The sequence below is a fragment of the Pongo abelii genome, chromosome 8 (assembly GCF_028885655.2).
Source record: "Pongo abelii isolate AG06213 chromosome 8, NHGRI_mPonAbe1-v2.0_pri, whole genome shotgun sequence".
In the NCBI taxonomy this organism is placed as follows: Eukaryota; Metazoa; Chordata; class Mammalia; order Primates; family Hominidae; genus Pongo; species Pongo abelii.
In genome coordinates, this window is record NC_071993.2 from 22,506,132 (window position 1) to 22,531,467 (window position 25,336).

The window sequence follows — 25,336 nt, forward strand, 5'->3', positions numbered from 1 at the left end:
AGCCTATGCCCTAGCTGACGATGGCTATTGGGTAGATACCAACAGTGACTGGCATAGAAACACCAGAGGAAACAATAATGGGAAAAAGAGTAGTGATAGAGGCAGAATGAAATAGCCTGTTGGATGTGTAATATGTAGAGTCTACATTATTTAGGCCTATTGTATTCTTATCTGTATATACATTCACTATCTGATGTTTAATATTAACTTACGTTTGAAGCTAGGAGAACAATACTTCTAAGTAAAAAGTGTGCTACTCAAGACCAGTAGAACCATGTACACATTTGGGGATGTAAACTATATGAAATTGCAAGTACAAAATTGCTAGGCCCACTTTAGGTCCTTGGAAACTTCATTACTTTCATGGCAAATCTTTTTCCACGGCCATCCCCAGCCTTCCCCACATCTAACATTGCTACTCTGGAGAGAATAGAAAACTTGGGTAACAAGTTAGAAGAACAGAATTTGCTTTCTTATTAACATTATGTTATTCTAAGGAAGAAGGATATTGCACTCAAGAATTACTCAAGGAACAAGAATTACTCAAGGAACAAGGTCAAATGAATGGGAATTATAAAGATAGATAATAGATGTTTTTTTAAAAAGCACCTTGAGTTTTTATTAATAGTACTTTTAAACCGTTGTAGTTTGCTGCATATTCTTTACTCCTAGAAACTGGGTATAAAAGTGAAAATACATCAAAACAAAATATTCGGCCCACTATATATATATATTCCAGGTGTGCTTAAATAGGGACATATAAATTATCACTATATGACACTTGTATAATTTGGATTGAGTCGAATTCTTAAGCAGAATGTTAATTATCAGAAAATGAGTATTTTATTTAGAAATTACATGTAATATAACATTTTATATTTTTTTCCCATTTCCTTTGGATGGGTGTGGGGGTGTGGTGGGGGAAAAGAAACAGTGACCACCTGTGTCAGCTGCTGTCTTCATGGTCTTCAGTCTATTGCAGTAGCATCCCATAGGCTGTTTCTGAGGAACCTGTTATATTGCTAGATTGATACTGCCGTCTGTTGGCTATTGTCTTCTTTTTTAAAAACAAAGCAAAACAAAATATATTCCTCTCATCTACCTCTCGTTCTTGAGATTACATAAGAACTTCCCATAGTATACTAGCTTTTACACCAAATTTTAAAAATTGAAACATACCTTTGCCAATGAATATAGTGTTAATTTGCAGAAGTGTGTCATTGGCGCCGAGTTGAATGAGCCTGTCACTTAATAGCCTTGTTTAATGAAATTAATACTTGTTTAATGAAAGAATGAATGAACTGTTTATACAATATTGGGACTTCTAAGATAATTATGATAATTTAAGGAAAGCAAATATTGGACACTAACCTGTATTTGCTAACATTTTCTTTTAGAAGTTGTGATATTACCAATACTTTGAAAATCAAACACTGTATTATCTTCAAATTAAAGTCTTTAAGTGATATGCTAAATAGAGCTCTTAGCTTGACAGTTAAGACATTTATATATAACTAAGGCACTACACATCTGGGAAAATAAGAACATATTTTGAAAGGAAGAGATTCCAGAAATGGGTGTCTGTAATTCAGTAAGAGGGGCTGTGAATACAATGTGAGTAGAATCTGTAACTGTGTGTGGTGCTTTATGCTTCTCAAAAGGCAGTTTTTTCATAATATTATATGGGTTTGCTTGCCTGTCTCCCATTATCTGTAATTTAAAGTGTGCTAATTTTGTAGCTGCTATTCTTGGACATACAAGTAAATCAACATGTATATTCAAAAGATATGTGCTTGATTTCTGACGAGAGTAAGATAAATTTATTCTTGTATCTAAACATTAGCATTTATATACAAAAGTTTATTGATTAGTAGTAGATCTCATTTTTGAAAGTATTTTTATATGTACAATGAAAAGGCAGCTTTCTATTTTGTATGAAATTTTTAAAAAATCTTTTAAAAGTACTAAAAGATAAAAGGAATTTAAAAATTGACATTATTGGCACAAGATTCGAGTTAACGTTTACTCACGTAAATAGCGCAAAATACTGCCTAATTAGTGTGGTTGGTAAATTTTTGGTACTTAAATTTTCTCTGTTATTGTAAACCATGCATAAAATGCTTGTCTACTGAGAAGTGCAGAATTGTCAGAGCTTAAACAGCTGACATCTGCTTAGTCTCTTAAAAAAAAAAAAAAAAAGAATAACAAGCCATTTCAGCCTAATCTACCTCAAATGTGTTCATGTAAATGGAGGTCCATCTATTGACCTGTATTCTTTTCAGCTCAGGATTGGTCCACATGGTTTATGAAACCAGGAAGCCTGATTTGAAATGCAGATGTCGAGAGAGTGAAGTACACCCTCCCCGTTTTTCTTTGCTGTATCTGTCAGGGTGAAAAATGGCTTGCACAAGGGTCAGTCACCCATACTCACTTAATTACTTTTCTTGGACCCACAGAACTGTCACAAGCTGTGGTGGATGCAGGAGCTGTTCCTCTTTTAGTACTCTGTATCCAGGAGCCAGAAATTGCTTTGAAAAGGATTGCTGCTTCGGCCCTCAGTGATATTGCAAAGCATTCTCCAGAGTTAGCACAGACAGTAGTGGATGCGGGAGCTGTTGCTCACCTAGCCCAGATGATCCTGAACCCTGATGCTAAATTGAAGGTATTTCAAAATAAGGTTGAAAAATACATCAGCCTTCTTATAATGTAAGAAAATGGAAATGTGTACACGTGAATATTTTGCATCTAAAAATAATTAATAAATTATCATTGAAAACAGATATGAATATATTATGTATTTGGTCTCTTAATATGTGAAAATAATACTGTAAGGATTAGATAAAGATGTGATTGGGGAAACTATGTACAAGATCAGAAGTAACAACAGTGTTAACATTAATAATTAAAATATAGAATCACATAATGATTAAATCTCTGGTTTGGAAAAGACCTAAAGATTTTTGAATCCACCACTATAATATTGTTTCTTATGGAAATTGCAATATTTATCTTAGCTTTTTTATAGCTTTCTAAAATCTGATTTTTAGTTAATAGTCACCAATTATACTTTTGTATTCTAATAGTTATATCCTATAATGTTTTAAAATTGTTAACGTTAACTAAGCAATGGAACATTCTTTGAAATGGTATCAGCATCATGTCAAAGATATTGTTCTGCTTGATGATTTTTGTACTAAATGATCACCTGTCTCATAAATTAGCAATTTCAGTGTTGCATAATTAAGAAATGGTATTCATCCAGAGGTCATGTTATTTAATCATCTGTAATAGATAAAGTTTCAAAATATTGAGAACTAATTTTGGAAATTAGGAATTTTTAGAACTTGGGTATAAGACTAGAATGTGAATGTCTCAAGACTCAGAAATCTTAAGCTGTTTAGGCATGTACATTTTTTTCCTTTTATAAAGGAATTTGAATATATATAAAACTGTTTACATTACATCTGAACTCTGTAGTGGATGCTATATAGTGTTTTGTATTATTTTGTTTTGTTTTGTCTTTGCTTCACAGCATCAGATCCTTTCAGCTCTCAGTCAGGTTTCAAAACATTCCGTGGATCTGGCAGAAATGGTTGTTGAAGCAGAGATTTTTCCAGTTGTACTTACCTGTCTGAAGGACAAGGATGAATACGTGAAGAAAAATGCTTCTACTTTAATTAGAGAGATTGCAAAACATACACCCGAGGTGAAAAGAAACTTCAAGGCACAATAATATGTAGTAGTTAGTTTTAGTTTTTAAATAAAACATCAGTTTGTTTACAGGGCCTAGGGGTTGTGGCACATGATCTAGTTGAGTCAGGATTTCTCGTCTTCTACTGATGTTTTGGACTGGGTAGTTCTTTGTTGTGGGGAGCTGGTCCTGCACATTGTAGGGCGGATGTTTAGCAGGATCCCTAGCCTCTGCCCACTAGATGCCAAAAGCACCCTTCTCCCACAAGTGGTGACAATCAAAAATGTCTCCATACTTTGCCATGTGTTCCTCAGGGAGCAAAACTGCCTCCAGTTGAGAACGCTGGGTTATATTAGCAGAGTTTGAGCTTGAAATCTGCTTCTAGTCATTTCCAACTTTCCATTTCTAGATTGTGAGGACAATGGAACTTTGCCATCCTTACCATTTTGTGTCAGCTGGGAGTAGTGAGAACACTATTATAGCTCCAGGTTGGGAGAAATCACAAAGGTCCCCTGGCCTACTGTGACCACTCCAGTAGCTGCTCTTACATGGTGATTTCCTGCTCTGAGTTCCTAGATGGGAAAGAAATAGAGAGAAAGCAAGCCTGTGTTGATTCTGACGTATCTTTTTTCTGTGTATATTTTGACTAATCAATTTTTATTTCATTAAACTTTAAGTCCTCATTGTTTATTTCATCTAACATCTTTATTTGCTTGAGATTTTTCAAAATTAAAGTGCACTCAGCTAGTAATCATTACTAGCAAAGGGGGACTAATTAGGTTAGAATATTTCAAGTCTGACGTTGTCTTTCACCATTCAGTGATTAATCTGCTTCATACTCATCCATTGTGATGGGGGGTTTCAGTAGTTAGTTATGAACTAGCCCTAGGCTTAGAGTCTACATGAGGAATTTTGACATCCATTATAATAGGGAGAAAAGTTGTGCCATCGATGCATGAAAAATTGAACCACAGAATAAAGCGCCTCACAGTTTGTGCATTTGAACTAGCAGGTTTATTGTACTTGTGTATTTCTTTAATAAATATAATAATTTCACTAAATGATAATTCAATTTCACCAGTTGTTTTTAGGTTCTAAATAGAGTGTGGCAATATTAAACTGTATTTAAAGACCATCATAGGGTCCTGGTGATCTAACTCTTGTTCCCATCGCTTAGCTTTCACAGCTGGTAGTTAACGCAGGAGGGGTTGCTGCCGTGATTGACTGCATTGGGTCCTGCAAAGGGAACACACGGCTGCCTGGCATCATGATGCTTGGTTATGTAGCAGCTCATTCTGAGAACCTAGCAATGGCAGTCATCATTTCTAAGGTTTGTTCTTGCTTCGTTTTCTTCTAGTTGCAGTAAGAAATTCTAAGACAGAACCACAGATTAATGTTCTCCCACAGAATACAAAATATAACTGACTGGAGCAAAAAAATTACCTGAAAAAAATTTTGATTGTTTCAATGCTTATTAGCAAGTTTTATTAGCAAGGTAATGTGAAGTTTAAAGTTTTACTCAGCATTTCTCATCAACAGAATATCAACTATTTTGAGCATTAGTATTATCTGTATTTAAATATTACGTTTATTTGTATCTTGAAGGATTAATTGTACATATCTACAAACATGTAAAGCTTACCTTGGTTAGAAACACCTATTTGTAAATGACATGCCCAGTAGTAATTTTCAGTATTCTGGGAGGTCTATATACCCCTCCATTTCCTGCCACTTGAGTGGGAGATGACAATGGCTAGGACATCCCTTTTTATCCACTTTCTCTTCTTCAGCTTTTATGAACTATTTCTCTTCTTAGATTTAGGCAATTCAGAGCACATGTCAGATAGCAGCATTTTTGTTTCCTTGCTCTAGGGCTTTTGCTTTATCTCAGTTCACAATTTTGTAAGAACCCCTCATCTAGTGCAGCCCTGGCACATAGTAGGTGCTTACGAAATGTGTGCTAATGAATAAATATTGATCTCTGGACAAATGCTTCAAAGCCTGTGTGCTTACAGTGTGTGTGTTGACCCTCTGGGGTGTGGGTTTCTTATCAGCATAGAAAACCTGCTGCTGTATGTTAAACAGAAACGTGGATTTTTTTTTATCCCTTACTAATCCTCAGAAAAGAAAGGAGCCTCAGATCTTTATTTTCTACCTATTTCCTGATAATTCTTTGCTTTACTCCCTTTTATCCTGCTCTTTTCCTTTTGTTCTTCTACTACCACAGACCGTGATAGTGACTAGAGCAATAGTGGTGCTTTCTGAAGGGTCATGGTAAGGATGTTACCAGGTTTTTGATCCTTGGTTCTTTTGTGGATAGTCATGAAGCTTCTGCATGGGAAGAATGATGAAAGAAGAAGCAATTGCCATTGCTTCCCATATGCCTTCCTGAAATTAAGCAGGGAGCTCTCCCCTTCTTTGGTCTAAGGTTGCTGCTGGCCTTTCTCACTTGGTTTGTTTTTCAGATAGAGATCAAGGTGTTGCTTGCTGAAACTCCAGCAGTTTCAGACAAGCCACATAGTATGGTAGCACTCTGCTTTTCCTGTGTGGTACTATAAAGACTAACAATAATACCTTACATTTAAATAGTAATTTTAAAGCAAATTTGCATGCCTTATCTTATTTGTTATTCATTATAATAGAGGCCAACAAGTCAGAGCTTTGGGGATGGAGTAGAGGCACAGTCTCCTTTTCCTCCTGCTTCTTCAGTCTTGTTACATCCTGGACATGTGGGCTTTCTGGAAAGTTGCTTCATTCTGAAGACAGGTCTGACCTTTAATATTGGCAGACATACATTTTTAGTTGTAGGAAAGAAGCCAATGAAGAAATATAGCTGACCTCTTCAGGAAATTGGTCTTAATAACCAAATTAAAAAGCAAAGAATAAAAGTACATATGATGATTCTGGCCTTTGCTGTGGTAGCATAACCATGTGATCTTTTTTTGTGGTACCAAATTTAAGGTGATTACCATATATTCAAATTAGTCAGAAAATTACACCTATACAGAATTTGGAATTAGAATTTGATTTTTCTAAATTGTTCCTTGGGTATACAAAATGTAATGTATTTGAGGCTCTTTAGTTTATTCTGTTTTTATTATTTAGATAAAATTGAAGCATAAGATGCAAAATGTAAGCATGTGCTGTGTAACAAAAGTAATCATTGTTTTGACATTCAGTCATGTTAAAGTGGAAAGAACTATAATTTAAAAGTTGACCATAATTGATGGAAAATTATTTATGTACTGTTTCAGGAAAGGTGTTAGTGAATATATTCCATTGACAAGGTACTTAGGATTCTTACTGATTTATTTTATTCTCAGGCTTATTATATCAGGTTTATTATATTTGGTGAAAAGACAATTTCTTTAAATATTCTAAACTTTTTAACAAAGGAAAATAAATGATTTTAAAATTCTAAACATTTTTAGTTTGTCACAGTAAAATCTGGCTTTGCCTATTTCCTAGTCTGTGACATCTGTTGTCTGGTTAAATACCTCTCTATTTGGGGGGTAAAAGCTAGTAGAGAAATTCTTGGTTTAGTTGAACTGTTACCGATAATTAAGGTAATTTAGTTCTAGTCATTTTATTGACTTAAGAAATGACAGCCCCTGTGATGTGCTCATTTATTGAACCGTTTAAGGAAAAAAGGATCAAGGCCGAAATGATTTCTTCTCATGTTTGAGAGACATGGAAGACTCTTTAATCCTGCTCTAGATTCATAACACTTGCTCTTTTGATCCACGCTGCAGGGTGTACCCCAGTTGTCAGTCTGCTTGTCAGAAGAACCGGAAGATCATATTAAGGCTGCAGCTGCTTGGGCCTTAGGACAGATTGGAAGACACACTCCTGAACACGCACGGGCTGTTGCAGTCACAAATGCTTTGCCAGTTCTGCTTTCTTTGTACATGTCAACAGAAAGTTCTGAGGATCTCCAAGTAAAAGTAAGTGCTTAATTCTGTTTTATGAAGATTTTGGCTCATTTAAAAAATATGTCATTTCAAATCTCTTTGTTTTCATCATGGACAATATTGTTTTATGAGTCAAGAAATACAAATTTATCAGAATTGACTTCACTCTTCTTTGAAAATGAGTTACCCTGTCTCTAAAAATCAGTGATATATTTTAGAGAAAATTCTCTATGGGTGCAAAGTTGTTTGTAAAATGAATGGTTAATGCATTCTACATTCCTGTTGACTTTTCTTATGAAGTAGGAATTGAATAATAATAGAATTTTTTAGTTCGAATTTGCTGGAGAGACCTCTAGTTCATTTTACATTTAAAAGTGGAATCCAAAAGAATTTAAGGTACCTTTCAAATGTATCATATAACTAGTCAGAGGGTATTTTTGAACCCATAATTTACCTCTTTAATTCCAAGGCCACCTGACCTTTTAATTATATGTCTTATATTTGTTTCTTTAAAAAATTGTCTATAAGACTCACTAAATTAAATATTTTTAAATCATGCATTTTTAAAAGGCAGATTTTCTGAAATATTACTAGCAATAAAATGCTTCACAAAACATGAATATGAAGAAGGATGGATTGTTTAATGATTTTAGAATTAAAAAAAAAGAAATAAAATGTTTTCCAGCATAGTTCCTATTAGGAAAACTTGTAAGTTTTTGAAAGCAGCTTGTAAAATTGACTTGGATTGAGGGAAGTTCACAGAACAGACAATAATTTAACAGTAAATTAAATTACATTTAAATTGTAATTAAAACAGTAAACTAACAAATAGGAAAACAATTTGGTGAAACTTAACTTTAGATGGCATAATGAGATGGGAAGTTTACTTGAACTATACGCTTAAGGGACTCTGAAAGTTATGTATAGCGAATTATCTATTTGACTTGTAAATTTTATAAAAGTAAATTTATGTATATTTGGTCATGTTTGCATATTATTTCTCTACTAATGCATTGAGGGAAATTGGTTTCTAAGATTTAACTTTTTTTTTTCAGTTTTTATAAGGCTTTCTAGACCAACAATAATTTAATAGATTTAGAACTTCCTTCATATGTCTCTCACATGTGCATTCTTTGGCAATGCTTGGTAAAGAGAGAAAGATTAACAATGTAAGGTCTTTTCTAGTTTAGCACGTCTCTTTAACTTTCTGGTGAGAAACCAAAACTCTATTCCCAGCTTTAAGTTGTCCAAGCACAGCTGATATACATGTATACATGTATATAATTTTAACCTATATATGTAGTCCTCTTTTGGCTTCGTATTTCTTTAACTCATTATCATTGTTGTTTTTCTCCTCCTTCTTTCCTTCTCCTCTTCCATCCTCTCCTGCCGTCCTCCTGAGTTTCCTCTTAAGTTTTGGGAATAAAGTAAAGAGATGTATGAGCTAGAGCATAAATCATTAATAGTGGACTCAATACTAATTTCAGCTTGAGAAGCCCTTGCAAATAGTCCCTTAGGTAAGAGTATGTACTTTTTATATACTACTACCTTATATAACTTACCTTTTAATAAATTATTATGATACTATGTTGTATACATATCACTGGAGAAAAATACATTTGAAAACTTCACTTTTTGAAGTAAGATAAATTTCATTGTGTTTAACAAGTGGTATTTTTAGGTTAACTAATAGAAATTGACTTCCTTCTGCCTATATTTAGTACAGTATTACTTTCAGGAAATACACTGAGTAGTAAGTTAAAAAGTGGGATCTTTACCAGTCATTATTCCATCAACAATCTTTTAAAGGCTTCAAGCCCATCCAGATATTTTATTATTGTAGGGATTTGATCATTCTTTTTTCTTTCCCCATGGTCTCTTGAATTCTATCAGTTGTTATTTTAAAGGGTATAGAATAAAAGTTCATCCAAACCTGTTCGATTTGACACCATCTCAGTAGGGAAAAGTGTATCCAAGAGTGTCAAGAACCGTCTAATGGTATTTCTTATTTGTTACTCTATGGCAGCTTTCAAATTATAAGCCCATGTTGAAGTTCATTTTGTCCCAAAGGCATGTCAGCTTCTGTAAGCATTCTCTAATTGGTTTCCATGCAGGAGAACCAATGAGCAATCTTTTGTAATTTCTCTCATGTTTTCTTTGGAGAAATATCTATTCAGATCCTTTGCTCATTTTAAATTGGGTTACTTATCTTTTTATTATTGAATTGTAAGAGTTCTTTGTATATTCTGGGTACAAGTTCTTATAAAAAGTATGACTTGTAAATACTTTCTCACATTCTATAGATTTTCTTACTATTTGCTCCCATGTTATTCCAAATCTCTTAATAAAAATGGAAAAGAAGTTTTCTTCTAATAAGCTTATCTACGTGTTATGAAAGTATTCAGGCAGTTATACCTTTATTTGTTTGGATTTAGAGGCATCATATTGAAATGTTTCATCTTACTTTGGCATTTGAATCAGCTCATTCTAGTTATAAAACTATGTTTAAGATAATTATTTAATTATTATGTTCTTACGGTAATAGTTGTTCCCCTTCATTTTTTAGCAGCTTTATTGAGCTATAGTTCACATGCCATACCTTTATCCATTTAAAGTGTACCATTGAATGGTTTTGGGTATGTTTACAGAATTATGAAACCATCACCACTATCTAATTTTAGAATATTTTTATTCCCCATAAAAGAAATGCTACCCATTAGCTGTGATTCTGTATCCCCTCTGCCTAGCCCCAGGCAACCATTAATTTACTTTCTGTCTCTATGGATTTGTCTCTTTTGGACATTTCATTTAAATGGAATCATACAACATATATAACCTTTTTAGAGATAGGGTTTCTTTCTGTTGCAGACTGGAGTGCAGTGGCATAATCAACTCATTGCAGCCTTGAACTCCTGGGCCCAAGTGATCCTTCTGCCTCTGCCTCCCAAGTAGCTAAGACTACAGGTGTGTACTGCCACATCTGGCTAATTAATTTTTTCTTTTTTGGAGAGACAGGGTCTCACTGTGTTGCCCAGGCTGGTCTTGAACTCCTGGCCTCAAGCAGTCCCCCACCTTGACCTCCCAAAGCACTGGGATAAGAGGTGTGAGCCACCACACCTAACCATGTGCCTGCCTTCTTTACTACTTAGTTGAAGTTTCACAGTTTGTCCATGTTGTGGCATATATCAGTATTTTGTTCCTTTCTATTGCCAAATAATATTCCATTGTATTAATATGTCACATTTTGTTTATCCATTTACCAGCTGATGGATGTTGGATTATTTCTACTCTTGACTATTATGAATAATGCTGTTATAAACATTATTGTAACAAGTTTTCGTGTGGATGTATGTTTTCATTTCTCTTGGGTATTTACCCAGGGATGTTAAACTCTGTTTAACATCTCGAGAAACTGCCCAACTGTTTTCCATTGTACTACCAGCAAGGTATGATGGTTCCACTTTTTCCACATCTTTGTCAACTCTTGTTATTATCTTTATTTTTGATTGTAGCCATCCTAGTGGGTTTGAATTGGTATCTCATTGTGGTTTTGATTTGCATTTGTCAAATGGCTAATGATGTTGAAAATCTTTCCATATGTTTATTGGCTGTTCATACATCTTCTTTAGAGAGATGTCTATTCAGACCCTTTGCTCATTTTAAACTGGGTTATTTATCTTTTTATTATTGAGTTATAAGAGTTCTTTGTATATTCTGGATGCAAGATCTTATCAGATGTATGATTTACAAGTATTTTCTCACATTCTGTGGGTTGTCTTCTTTTCTTGATCATATTGTCTGCAGCACAAAAGTTTTAAATTTTAATGAAATTCAATTGATCTATTTTTGTTGTTGTTGCATATGCTTCTTGTGTTGTATCTAAGAAGGCTTTGTCTAACCAAAGGTCATAAAGATTTACTCCTGTGTTCCTCTTCATCTTAATAGCTATTACTCTTTGGACCACAATGCTTTCAGAACAAAAATAACTTTCTGAAAAGAATTTTTTAAAATTTTTGAGCAGTTTTCATTCGAGATAATTGTGTTAGCCTGTTCTCACACTGCTGTAAATAACTACCTGAGACTGGGTAATTGATGAAGAAGTTTAATTGACTCACAGTTCTGCATGCTGTACAGGAAGCATGGCTGGGAGGCCTCATAAAACTTACAATCATGGCAGAAGGCAAAGGGGAAATAAGAATGTCTTCACATGGCAGAGCAGGAGAGAGGGAGCGAAGGGGGAGGTGCTACATGCTTTTAAACAAGCAGATCTCATGAGAACTCTGATATAGTTTGGCTCTGTGTCCCCAGCCAAATCTCATCTTGAATTGTACTCCCATAATTCCCAAGTGTTGTGGGAGGGACCTGGTGGGAGATAATTTGAATCATGGGGGTGGTTTTCCCCATACTGTTCTTGTGTAGGGATTAAGTCTCATGATAGCAGATGGTTTTATCAGGGGTTTCCACTTTTGCATCTTTCTCATTTTCTCTTGCTGCTGCCATGTAAGAAGTGCGTTTTGCCACCTGCTGTGATTCTGAGGCCTCCCCAGCCTTGTGGAACTGAAACTCCAATTAAACCTCTTTTTCTTCCCCATGTCGGGTATGTCTTTATCAGCTGCATGGAAACAGACCAATACAAACTCTACCATGAGACAGCACTAGGGGGATGGTGCTAAACCATCAGAAGCCACCCCCATGATCCAGTCATGACCCACCAGGCCCCACCACTGATAGCAGGCCACACCGTTGATATGGTTTACTCTCCAACACTGAGAGCAAGCCATATCAATAATCTACTAAGGAAAGCAACAATTAGTAATTTTTGGTATTCTTCCAATTTTTAGTGAAAAACAATTGAAATTGTATTGGTTTCCCATAGTATTGTCAATTTTATTTTGTTAATTGCTATTTTTATGTGTAGTGTTAAGAGGTAAAAAAAAATAGTGTTGTTACTTACTGTGGTTTTTCCAATAGCCCTAATCAGGGAGGATACAGTCAGTTTTTAGAATGACTGAAAAATGAATAAAGTTAGAACTGTAGATGCTATGCTAGTTAATAGGTAAACCAGGCCCAAACCCTCAGAATGCCCTCAATAGATAGCCCAGGATTCCTTCTCTGACATCGTCATATATTGTGTCTAAGGATAAACATTAACTACTAAATGCAATGACAATTAGGAAAATTTATAATCTGTTATTCATTAGCTCAAGGTAAGATATTACTTGATTTACTGAACTAGGTAAATAGGAGAGTTTTTTTGACCCCGTAAAATTTCTGTACAATTCATGGTATGGAGTTGTAAGGGCTATTTTATTTTGCTCACAGCCATAAACAACCAATCATAATGCATATCTTCTAGAAGGTAACGAATCTTAAAACCAACATGTGACATGATCTTATATGTAAAAAAATCCTAAGGAATTCATACACACCAACAAACGCACACACGCACACACACAAATCATAGAGCTAATAAGAGTTCAACAAAGTCATGGGATACAAGATCAATATACAGAAATCAATTGTATTTCCTTTTTTGAGACAGGGTCTCACTCTGTTGCCCAGGCTGGGCTGCTGCCCAGGCTGGATTGCAGTGATGCAATCTCAGTTTACTGCAATCTCCACCTCCCAGGTTCAAGTGATTCTTGTGCCTCAGCCTCCTGAGTAGTTGGGATTACAGGCATGTACCACCATGCCTGGCTAATTTTTTTGGTATTTTTAGTAGAGACAGGGTTTTGCCATGTTGGCCAGGCTTGTCTTGAACTCCTGAGCTCAAATGATCCACCTGCCTCGGCCTCCCAAAGTGGCTGGGATTACAGGCGTGAGCCACTGCTGCTGGCCTCTCAATTGTATTTTCATGTACAGGTAATAAACAATTCAAATATGAAGTTAAGAAAATAATGTTATTCATAATAACATCAAGAATTAAATACATACAAATTAACAAAAGTTTAAGACTAGTACACTGAAAACTATAAAACATTACTTAAAAAATAAATTATAAGACATTCCATGTTCATGGACTGGAAGATTCAATATTGTTAAACTGGCAATACTCCAAATTGATCTATGTATTTAACATAATCTCTATCAAAATCCTAGCTGGCTTTTTTTTTCCCCCAGAAATTGAGAAGCTTATCTGAAAATTCATGTGGAAATGAAAAGAACCCAGACTAGCAAAACAATCTTGAAAATGAAGAACTTAACACTCCCCAATTTCAAAATGTACCACAAAGCTATAGTAATCAAGATAATGTGGTACTTGGTTACAGAAAGACATATGTATCAATGGAATTGAATTGAGAATCTGAAATAAACCCTTTTTATCATCAATTGATTTTTCACAAAGATGCCAAGGCAATTTAATGTGGAAAGAATAGTCTTTTCAACAAAGGTGCTGGGATAATTGTATCCTCAAGTAAAAATATTAATTTGGACCCCTATCTCATACCATATACCAGAGTTATCTCAAAATGGATCATGGATCTAAATATAAGTGTTAAGACTATAAACTCTTAGAAGAAACCTAGGAATAAATATGTGTGACCTCAGGTTAGGCAATTATTTTTTAGATATTTTACCTAAACACAAGTGATTTTAAAAATTGATAAATTATATTTCATCAAAATGAAAAAAAAACCTCTTATGCTTCCAAAGACACCATTAAGCCTGGGCACATGGCTTATGCCTGTAATCCCAACACTTTGGAGGACAAGGCAAGAGGATCACTTGAGGTTAGGCGTTTTGAGACCAGCGTGGACAACATAGTGAGACCCTATCTCTACAAAAAACAAAACAAAACTAGCAGAGTGTGGTGGTACCTCCCTGTAGTCCTAGCTATTTGGGAGGCTAAGGCAGGAGGATTGCTTGAGCCCAAGAATTTGAGGCTGCAGTGAGCTATGATCCTGACACTGCCCTGCAGCCTGGGTAACAAAGTGAGATCCTGTCTTTAAAAAAGAAAAGGTTAACATTAAGAAAATGAAAAGACAAGCCACACAAACTTGGAGAAAATATTTGCAATTCAAGAAAGGAGTTTAAGTTTGTTTTTTTTTTATTTTTTTTTGAGACAGAGTCTCACTCTGTTGCCCAGGCTGGAGTGCAATGGCACGATCTCAGCTCACTGCAACCTCCACCTCCTGGGTTCAAGTGATTCTCCTGCCTCAGCCTCCTGAGTAGCCGGGACTACAGGCACCCACCACCATACCTGGCTAATTTTTGTATTTTTAGTAGAGACAGGGTTTCACCATGTTGGCCAGGCTGGTCTCGAACTCCTGACGATCCATCTCCCTTGGCCTCCCAAAGTGCTGGGATTACAGGCCTGAGCCACCGCACCTGGGTGAGTTTAAGTCTTTTTAACAACTTTATTGAGATATAATTTACATACCATAAATTCACTCATTTTAGATACACAATTTAATGATTTTTAGTAAATTTACAGAATTGTGCAACCATCTTCACAATCAAATTTCAGAACATTTTCATCATCCCAGAAGGAAACCTCATGCCCATTTGTAGTCACTCTGTCTTCCTCCTCTCAATTATACCCACCAGCTCCAGACAACTATTAATCTACTTTCTGTGTTTCTGAATTTGACTTTTCTGGACAATCCATATAAATGAAATTATACAATATGTGAACTTTTGTGCCTGTCCTCTTTCACTAAGGGTAACATTTGTGAGGTTCATTCATGTTGTTGCATGTGTCAGTACTTCATTCCTTTTCATTGTCAAATAGACATGTAAAGAAAGTCTTAAGTAACTAGGATTTCTATCATGCTGGATAATACAGCTGATTATTAATTATGATATACATTTCTATCTAGAAGAATATAATCATAAGCTGATTATATTTCTTCCACATGAAAGATTGTAAAGCTCAGTGAATTTCTAGTGTCATTAGACTCTTTTCTACAGTTCTTGATTAATAACTTGACAATACATTAACTTAGAACTACTAGAATAAGGCTGTCTTTATTGTACAGTGTATGCGATTTCTACTACACTGTTCAAGAACATTTTCACTGATAACAGTGAAGTTAAATTTGTTAGCTTGCTAAGATTATCACGATTTAAGATAGTTCCCAATTATGTTGGGAATTGAGAGTTTAATTCCAACTTACATTATACTACTTGTGGGAAAAAGCTGGGCTGCATATTTTACATTCCTTGTTTTATTTAATCTAATTTATAAAACAGTGTTTGAGGATAAATGTATCAAGCAATAAGAGGCTATGCAAGAGTGCTTAGCCTGGGTCTCCAGGAAACCTTAAATTCAAGAGATTCTTTACTAATAACACACCTGTGATAAAGTTTTGCTGAATAGATTTACCAATTACAAAGTTCATGATGTGAAAATCACAATGCTCCTTGACATTTCGAGAGCACTGCAAAACACTCAATAGCAAAACAATATGGTGATCCCAGAAGACCAGGTTGGGTAAGGCCTCAGAGAGAGAATAGGTGAAGAGAAAAGCCATAAGGGAGCACTGAAGCACAAAACCTCAGACAAGCAGATGTGGAATTCTAGTGGAAAATAACTGGAGACAAACCCAATTGTTGTGAAGCTTTCCAAACTGAAGGGGACAGCCTTTAAGACAAAGAAAATGAATCACAACCAACCATGGCCTGAGGGCTGGCTGCCATAATGTGCTGCAGCCCCATCAGGGTTTTTCTCCACTTGTAGCAAGGGTCAGCACCACATGATGTCACCTTGAAATACGGAGTGCAGGAGCAGGTAGAAATGGTACATATGGTACGTATTCTTCTGCTTGTGGGTGATACACTCCCTGTATTGAGAAGATCTGCAGTTGAGTAGATCCTATCTGTTTTGCTTCTGTGAATGGGGAAATGTCTACCTACCAGCTATAGCAGCACCTCTGCAAATGCTCATTGAATAATGCACACTGTAGCCACTTCTGACTGCATAGGTATAAGCCATGAAATCATGGAGAATATAGAATGCCTGATAATGACATTCTTCAAAAAACTAAATTATTTTCTCGTATTTGTTGATAAGAAGAAATGGGATGTATTAGTTATCTCAGTTTCCTGTATACAAATTTTTACTCTAATATAGTACATATTAATTTATAGTCTGTAACTTTGTGCTTTATAATTTTAATTTTCTTCTAGGTATTTTAAGAGCTCAGTAATATACTTTACATTTAAGGCTTAACACAAAGACAACTTGTAGGATATTCTATGATAAAATCAATCAAAGCAGGAGTTTTTTTTGACAACAATTTAAAAAAATGAAACAACTGCAGCTTAGACCAGGAAATTGATTTTATTTTCAAATTCCAGGAATGTCAGATTTGAATTCTTGTTAAGGTTTCATTGATTACTTACTTATGTATACATTCTGCTTTGTATTTCAAGAGTAAAAAAGCCATAAAGAATATCCTGCAAAAATGTACCTACTTACCAGCCCTTGAACCATTTCTATATGATGCTCCTCCCAATATTCTGAAACATGTGGTTGGACAGTTCAGTAAGGTAAGAAATGCCAGCCTCTAAGGGGAGGAAGAAAATTAAAATGATTTGTTAAGTTATTGTTTTTTCTGTTGGGTCAGTAGCTTTTTCTGTAACACGGGGTCATGGTTTTACTGCTTAACTCTCACCAATCTGTATGGACAGGGAAGTTACCTTAATAAAATTCACATGTAAATAAAACACTTTCTTCATCCTCACATTTTCCTTAGAGCCTCTACTGTCTTTTTAAGTGTTCCCAGAAAAAAAAAATCTCATAATATAGATAATTTATATTGATAAGTGACTTTTAGTAATCTTTCTAGTGTCTTTCATTTCACTCACCTGGGAATATGGCAAAGCTCATAAAGAGAAAAGGAAAAAGGTTTCTGAGCCACTGAAATATCTTTCATGAAGTCCATGTACTTTACTGAAGATGTTCTCAGACAGTCATTTGGAGCATATCGACTTATTTTATGAACAATTTTAACAAATATAGCTGTCATATCTCTTAGATTGTTGCAGATTAAATGATAGTAAATGGTAGTAAGGTAGAAAAGTCAAGCTGCTATAAGTGGGCACAGCCAGCAGAGCTGATTACCAATAGCAAAGGATGAAAGAGAATGACTCTATTACCACAGACACTGATAGTCAGGATGGTGACCCTAAGCTATCAAGAGCTGGCTAAATTATGCTTAGTGAATTTGACTTAGGAAAATGAGGTCTGTACAAGTAGTAGCCCATGGTGGTTATGAGCTCAGGTTCTGAATTGGAGTACCTAGAGTTCCCACTTACCAGCTCTGTAATTCTTTAACAAAATGTTGACCTCTCTAAACCTTAGTTTGGTTACCCATAAAATGTAAATAATTAGAGTACTTATTTCATAGGGTCATTGTAAAGAGTAAATGAGATATTGTATGTTAAGCATTTAGCTCAATCCCAGGCACATATTAAGCACTCAAAAGAACAAAAACAACCAAAGAGTTGTATTTAAGAAATAAAACATGCAAATGGGTCAGGCTAATTTAAAAGATTTAAAAAAAAATGAATGGGGTGTGGCAAATTCATTTGAATAGTCAGTTATAATGCTATATAAATGAGAAATTACTATTCATACACTATGTTTCTACAAATAATGAACAAAAACTATGTATTGTTATAACTTTTAAAGTAGTCCCTACAGATAAGTTTGTCTAGTTTTAGGTCTTCATCTGAAAGACAGAGTCTGCTAACAGCCTTCAGTTCTCTCAGCTCTGTTCATGACCTCCAACAGTATGACTGGCCGTCAAGTGCCAGAGCCACAGGAAAGTAGAAGTTTCACATTGCTGAAGCCACTCACCCAGGCAGGATACAGTTCTGTGTATCAAACACCTATGTCCTTTCTTCCTCCTTCCAATAAAATAACCTGCCCCTCTTAGTTATATGGAACATGAGGAATATAATGGCATGCCCTCTTGACAAACCAACTAAATAACCAAATAATGCAGAGAAAAGACTAAATTACTGCAAGGGAAATTGATCCATTTCTTTATTTTGTGTGTACTTTTGGGTGCTAAGAAGGTGACCAGCTAATTTGGTCATCTAAGAGTGATAAGGGGTAAGGGGCTGAGTAGATCATCTACAGACAGAGTTATCTGTTCTTGAACTGGGTAATTGACGTTATTTCTGAAAGTTTCATTTTGTAGTTTAATCTTTTAGGCTAGTGAGTGAGATATTCTGATTTTATTGAAGTAGCTATGAAAGTAAACACTAACCTACATTAAGAGTTCAAAATACATAAAACCAGTGGGATGTGTGGAAGTTAGACAGCCCCAAGATAAAATAAATACAGTACCTGTATCATATACACTTATAAATGTGCCTTCAGGAATATTTTCTTAATCTAAAGATACCAAAGCACTAAAAAGAGATGATAAAGCAAGGTAGAAGGTGAAAAGATACTGAAGTGGCTGGGGACAGAGATAGGAAGTAATGAAAATTCTCCAGGCCAAACGAAATATGTAAAACCAATATATTTATAGAATATTACATTTTTTACAAATATATACTAGTGCAATCTTTTATTGTCCAGCTGATTTATAGCTCTATTAGCAAGATCCTTTTGTGGTTTTAATTATTTGTTAAATGCCTACATGTACCCAGCTCTCTGTTGAGCATTGGGGAACGGACAAAAAAGATTAAGTTGTTCTTCAGGGAACTTTATCATCTAGCTGAGGAGAGTAGACAAAACAATTAGAAAACATTTCAATATACTAGACTAGGAGATAAACTTTTTTTTAAAAGAAGGAATGAGTGAATGTAATCTGAAGTGTTCAGATAGGGCTTCAATGGAGGAAGGACCAGTGAAAAGAGCTGGTCCTTGCAGAAGGAACAAGATGGGAAAAAAAGACTGTTTCTCTCAGAAGGATAGTAGCAGTGACCAAGGAAGAGAGCAGGACTTCCCACATTGTGACCCCACCCCTTCCCCAGGACCTTCCTAGTCTGGTCAGTCTTTTTTTTGTCTCTCATAATAAATTTCTTCATTTCCACTGGCTTTTTTCTGTCAACATGCAAACGTGCTCAAGTCTCCTTGATCCTAAGATCAAAACCTGCAACATCTTTAGCCTTTAGTTCTATCCTACCATGGTCTACTGATTCCCTGTTTTCTCTTTCTGAAACTTTAAAGTTTGCCTTGACTTCCTTACTTGGGACACTTTCCTCAGCTGCTGATAGCCTGCCTTCCTCAACTACCCCTCCGCACACAGCTGCCTTTCATCAAGTCTTCAGCACCTTCTCTTCACTGTCAGATCCAGTGACTTGTTTTTTAGTTTTCATTGGTTGCTTTAAGAAACCTTCTCTTGGATTTATTGATTCCTTATGTTTCTAATCTTCTGTCTCTCTAACATTTCAGTCCCCTTCCTCTGCCTACTCTTTAGTATATTCATTCATTTGTTAAACATTTGTTGAACCTCTGTTAGGTACCAGGCACGAGGGAAATGAATGAATGAACTCAAGTATAGTTTCTGCCTTCAGTGACATTGTGACAGACATATAATGGATAATTAAAAATTAAAATAAAAATAATTGTGTGGTATTTAGGTATTATGTGGTAAGCACATGGATGGTGGTTTGACAGAATGCTGACAGAAGAAAAGGACTCAACTCATCCTGGGATAAGGGGATATGGGCTTCCAGAGAAGGATTCTTAAAGGAGGTGACACTTGAGCTAAGTCTTAAAAGATGATTAAAAGTTAACCAAGCATAAGGGGAGAGGTTTGTGGAGTGTGGAAAGCCATTTTAGGAAGAGGTAGCAGCGTGGGCAAAGGCAAGAGATGACACAGCATGCATGCTGTAATGTTACTGAAACAATATTTAGGATGGAGATTAGTGGTGGCTGGAGAGGTATTTAGGAGCTGGGTCCCACAGGACCCTTTGTGCCTTGTTAAGGAGCTTGCCTTTAAATTCTTAGGGAGCAAAGAGACCTTGAATGATGTAAGCTTTATATTTTACATCTGTGAGTGGATCTCCATTGCCTTTGCCCATGTTCATTGCCTTTATTTCATTTCTTCAACCTAAAAATTAACACATTCTAAAAAGAGCACATTTCACTTCAAATTAGCAGCAGATTTGGCTCATTATGTTATAGGTATATTGGGTATAAATTCTCTTTTACATTTTCTCACATACAGTATTGCTTTTCAATAGTAATAATCTAACTTGGAAAAGAAAAGCTGATATTTTATGTGCTTCACTTTGCAAGGTGCTGCCGCATGATAGCAAAGCTCGACGACTTTTTGTAACAAGTGGTGGCCTTAAAAAAGTTCAAGAGATAAAAGCAGAACCTGGTTCTCTCCTTCAAGAATACATCAACAGTATTAACAATTGTTACCCCGAGGAAATAGTGAGGTGGGGAAAATGGACTTTGAAACGTTTAATATTAGAATGTAGTTTTTCTGTTTTCAAGTCTAGGTTTTATATCCACTGTGTCAAAATGTGGACTTTGAAATAAGGCGTGAGGCCAATATGTACCTTTATTTCTCTCTTGATCTCCTCCCCCTGCCAAACTAATTAATGATCTGACTGACACGCACATTTCCGGTTCAAACTGGAATGTCATTTAAGACATTTTTGTACTAATTTAACATATGCTTTACTAAAGAGTACCCAAATATAGAGTTCAAAGTAACCAGTTTTTAAATTGTGAATACCTGATTATAAAAGGCCCATAGATTCTGATTTTCATAGTTCCCTGCATATTACTATTCTACCTTAAGCTCACATTTACATTAATGAGACTATCACAGGCAGAAAAGAGATGTTGAGTAACAACAAAAAAGTTATTATCTAAATGCAAAAAAAACCCCAAAATGATGTTTATTATTTACAGGTACTTCAGAGTAATATAGCAAGATGCTATTTTCAGGATTAATAAAAAAGATTCATTTTTAAATGAAGTTGATTTGCAGAGCATTCAACCTAAGCCTCAGTTCTTGTAAGCCTAAAGGAGAACTATTCCACTAAACTCTAAATAAATAAAAGCAAAGTTACAAAGAAAAGAGAATGATTTAAACAACTGAATCTTTTTTTTTTTTTTTTTTTTTTTTTTTGAGACGGAGTCTTGCTCTGTCGCCCAGGCTGGAGTGCAGTGGCGCGATCTTGGCTCACTGCAAGCTCCGCCTCCCAAGTTCACGCCATTCTCCTGCCTCAGCCTCCCGAGTAGCTGGGACTACAGGCGCCAGCCATCACGCCCAGCTAATTTTTTTGTATTTTTAGTAGAGACGGGGTTTCACCGTGTTAGCCAGGGTGGTCTCAATATCCTGACCTCGTGATCCGCCCGCCTTGGCCTCCCAAAGTGCTGGGATTACAGGCGTGAGCCACCCCGCCCACCCGGCCAAACAACTGAATCTTTAAAAATGCCCCCAAGGCATGCAGGATAAAGGCATATTTATCTACGTTTTCTAATCCTACATTTATTTCTTATTTTCTTTGATTAATATTGGAAAATATAAATGCTAATTTTTAAAACTTACATGCTGTAACATACTTACACAAGTTGCAACATGTCTGTTAATTCTTCCTATTTAATATCAACGGTGTTTAATACATATGGTAACATTAATTTTAAAAGCACAAAAGCAATTTTAAGATTAAAATTTGTTTTCTATCCACATATTTTTACCCAGTAAATTCTTTCCAGAGTTGCAAGTTTGTGCACTTTTTAGGAAGTTTATGAGAACTCCTTGACCAAAAGAGTTCCAATAGGTAAGCTTTGAAATATTAATATATATGATACATCAAAGCAGTGATATATCATAACATGTACAATTAGTCTACATATAACACTCTGTCTCCAGGCTGTAGTGCAGTAGCGTGATCTTGGCTCAACTGCGATTTCCGCCTCCCGGCTTCAAGCTATTCTCCTGCCTCAGTCTCCCAAGTAGCTGGGACTACAGGCACGTGCCACCACTCCCAGCTAATTTTTTGTGGTTTTAGTAGAGACAGGGTTTCACCATGTTGGCCAGGATGGTCTAGATCTTTTGACCTTGTGATCTGCCCACCTTGGCCTCCCAAAGTGCTGGGATTACAGGTGTGAGCCACCATACCTGGCCACAAATTTATGTTTTATAAGTTTGTATAACATAAAATGTGTAAAACCGTTAAATAAAGGAAATATTAAAATCTTTTATGAAGAAAATAAAATTAATTTTTATACGTGGAATATGTGTCCCTTCACGAAGAATGATATTTTATATAAGTTTAAGGTAACTTTCAATGCAATTTTGTTACAAACTTATAGAAAGATGCAAAAAAAAAAAAAAAAGAACTAAAGTGTCCCCAGAATGAATGACCTATTAGAATCAACCAATGGTAAGGTACTTTATTGAAGTTTTTTTTTTTTTTCCACTTTTTTGAAGGCATATTTTAATTGAGCACCAGGAAAAACTGCAAACTCCATCACATTAGAAATTAATCTAGTGCTGGCCGGGCTTGGTGGCTCATGCCTATAATCCCAGCACTTTGGGAGGCCGAGGCAGGTGGATCACGAGGTCAGGAGATCGAGACCATCCTGGCTAACACGGTGAAACCCCGTCTCTACTAAAAATACAAAAAATTAGCCTGGCGTGGTGGCGGGCGCCTGTAGTCCCAGCTACTCAGAAGGCTGAGGCTGAGGCAGGAGAATGGCGTGAACCTGGGAGGCGGAGCTTGCAGTGAGCCAAGATTGTGCCACTGTGCTCCAGCCTGGGTGACAGAGGGAGACTCCGTCTCACCAAAAAAAAAAAAAAAAAAAAAAAAAAAAAGAAATTAATCTAGTGCTTTTGTCAAAATACCATTGTAAATTTTTAACTTCTCCACTTCTCCAATTCTGTGGACTGGGATTTCATTTTTAAAATTGGCTAATTATCATAAAGAATTTTGGTTACCTGACTTATGAAATTTCTGATACATATATATTTCACCCACACAGGGCAAGTAGGAAAACCTCAGTTATGTTTTAAAGCATTAGGTTCTATAAAATGGTATTTTATAGAAATCTTGGAAATGTTGTCTTTCTATGAAAATAGACAAATATAATCTCAAAATAGTTTTATTTTTACAATTACAGAATTCTCAAGAATCACTTGGTGATAACTATTTTAGAATTAATTATCCTTTGTAAGACAGTTTATCAACTGATACATTCATCTGTTACTAACCTAAATATTTATTTCATACTGCCTTCCGATTTAGTAATCTTTAAATTTTTTTAATGAAGCAAGGTAGGTAAATGAGAGGAAAGGGGTCTGGACTAGACATTAGAAGACCTAAGTTCTGGGCCTGGCTCACTCCACAGCCATAAGGTGATTTTGAACTCCTTTTTCTTCAAAATCTCTGCCTCAGCTGGGGTGGGGAAGCAGCTTTGGGGCAACATCTAATTTGGGGAGGGAGACATGGACACAGTCTGCCATTCAGCGTATTTCTGGTATCATAACAATATAATAATAACCCCAATTCTCTGTGGGTCTAGGATAAGGTTAATTCACTTACATTCTTAAAGGCCATTTAGAGGTAAGTTGGGATAGCTGTGGTTGCTGGCCAGAAGGAAGGAATTTCCTGGTCTTACCTGGAGGCTCATTTTGGTTCTTTCCGAAGGAGTACGCTAAGAGCTCAGGCTTAGGTGTCAAACAGACCTTAATTCCTCTCTCAGTTATAACTACTTACTATAACTATTACCTTGAAGGTAATAGTTAACCCCTTTAGCCACAGTTTCTGCATCTGTACAAGGTGGTTAAAGATAATTACCTATTTCATAGTTAGAATTAAATGAGAAAATGCTTAGCCAAAGGGCTACATGTGGCTACTTAGGACTAGAAAAATGGCTAGTATGTCTGTTAAACTGAATTTTTAATATTGAATTTAAAATTTATAAACTGACACTTGATGCAGTTATTGGAAAACTTTTATATATGTTTGGAACCACTTGTAAATTTTATGTAATCTAAATACAGACATACTAGCCATTTTTTAAAATTAATTAATTTTTTTGAGACGGAGTTTCACTCTTGTTGCCCAGACTAGAGTTCAATGGCGTGATCTCGGCTCACTGCAACCGCCACCTCCGGGGTTCAAGGGATTCTCCTGCCTCAGCCTCCTGAGTAGCTGGGATTACAGGCATGCGCCACCATGCCCAGCTAATTTTGTATTTTTAGCATGGACGAGGTTTCGCCATGTTGGTCAGGCTGGTCTTGAACTCCTGACCTCAGGTGTTCCACCCTCCTCAGCCTCCCAAAGTGCTGGGATTACAGGTGTGGGTCACTGCGCCCGGCCCATACTAGCCATTTTTCTAGTCCTCAGTAGCTGGTGGCTCCCATTCAGTCTACATGTAGCTCGTGGCTCCCATATTTAACATGGTAATAACAATTATTATTAATCTAATATCAATGATAACATCATTATATCAATACTAAGAATACTATATTATTAAATAAGTAAAATATTAATATGTTAATATGGTAAATTAAATATTTATTACATTAAAATATAAAATTTATTAATATTTAAATTAAAAGGTTAAAATTTTAAAGATATTTAAAAATCTACCTCTTGAATTCATATTATCTGGTGTCCGATACATTTGAAGGCCTTGGAAGGTAAAGCCTGCTTTAAAATTTTTGACTAACTCACAGAAGAAGCAGTTGTGAATTTCTCAGTGTAAGAATACTTCGAAGAAACCCACTGTTGAAAGACAATTTTTTCAAGAGTAAGAGGCGGTTAGAGGAGAAACATTCTTTAAGGTAGCTTTTTTGGGTGT

At 35.7% G+C, this 25,336-nt stretch overlaps 1 protein-coding gene across 3 annotated transcripts in view; it reads left to right on the top strand.

Annotated features, from left to right (window-relative positions):
• SPAG6 (sperm associated antigen 6) overlaps positions 1-25,336 on the top strand; it is a 71,071-nt gene that overhangs the window by 44,521 nt on the left and 1,214 nt on the right. Inside the window, exons 5-11 of one of the 3 annotated variants that reach the window (XM_054521806.1) lie at positions 2,457-2,662; positions 3,533-3,706; positions 4,869-5,021; positions 7,444-7,635; positions 16,978-17,094; positions 20,807-20,952; positions 22,230-22,308. In XM_054521806.1, the coding sequence (XP_054377781.1) occupies positions 2,457-2,662; positions 3,533-3,706; positions 4,869-5,021; positions 7,444-7,635; positions 16,978-17,094; positions 20,807-20,952; positions 22,230-22,290 (1,049 nt within the window). In that variant the 3' untranslated portion in view covers positions 22,291-22,308. 3 annotated transcript variants of the gene reach the window in all.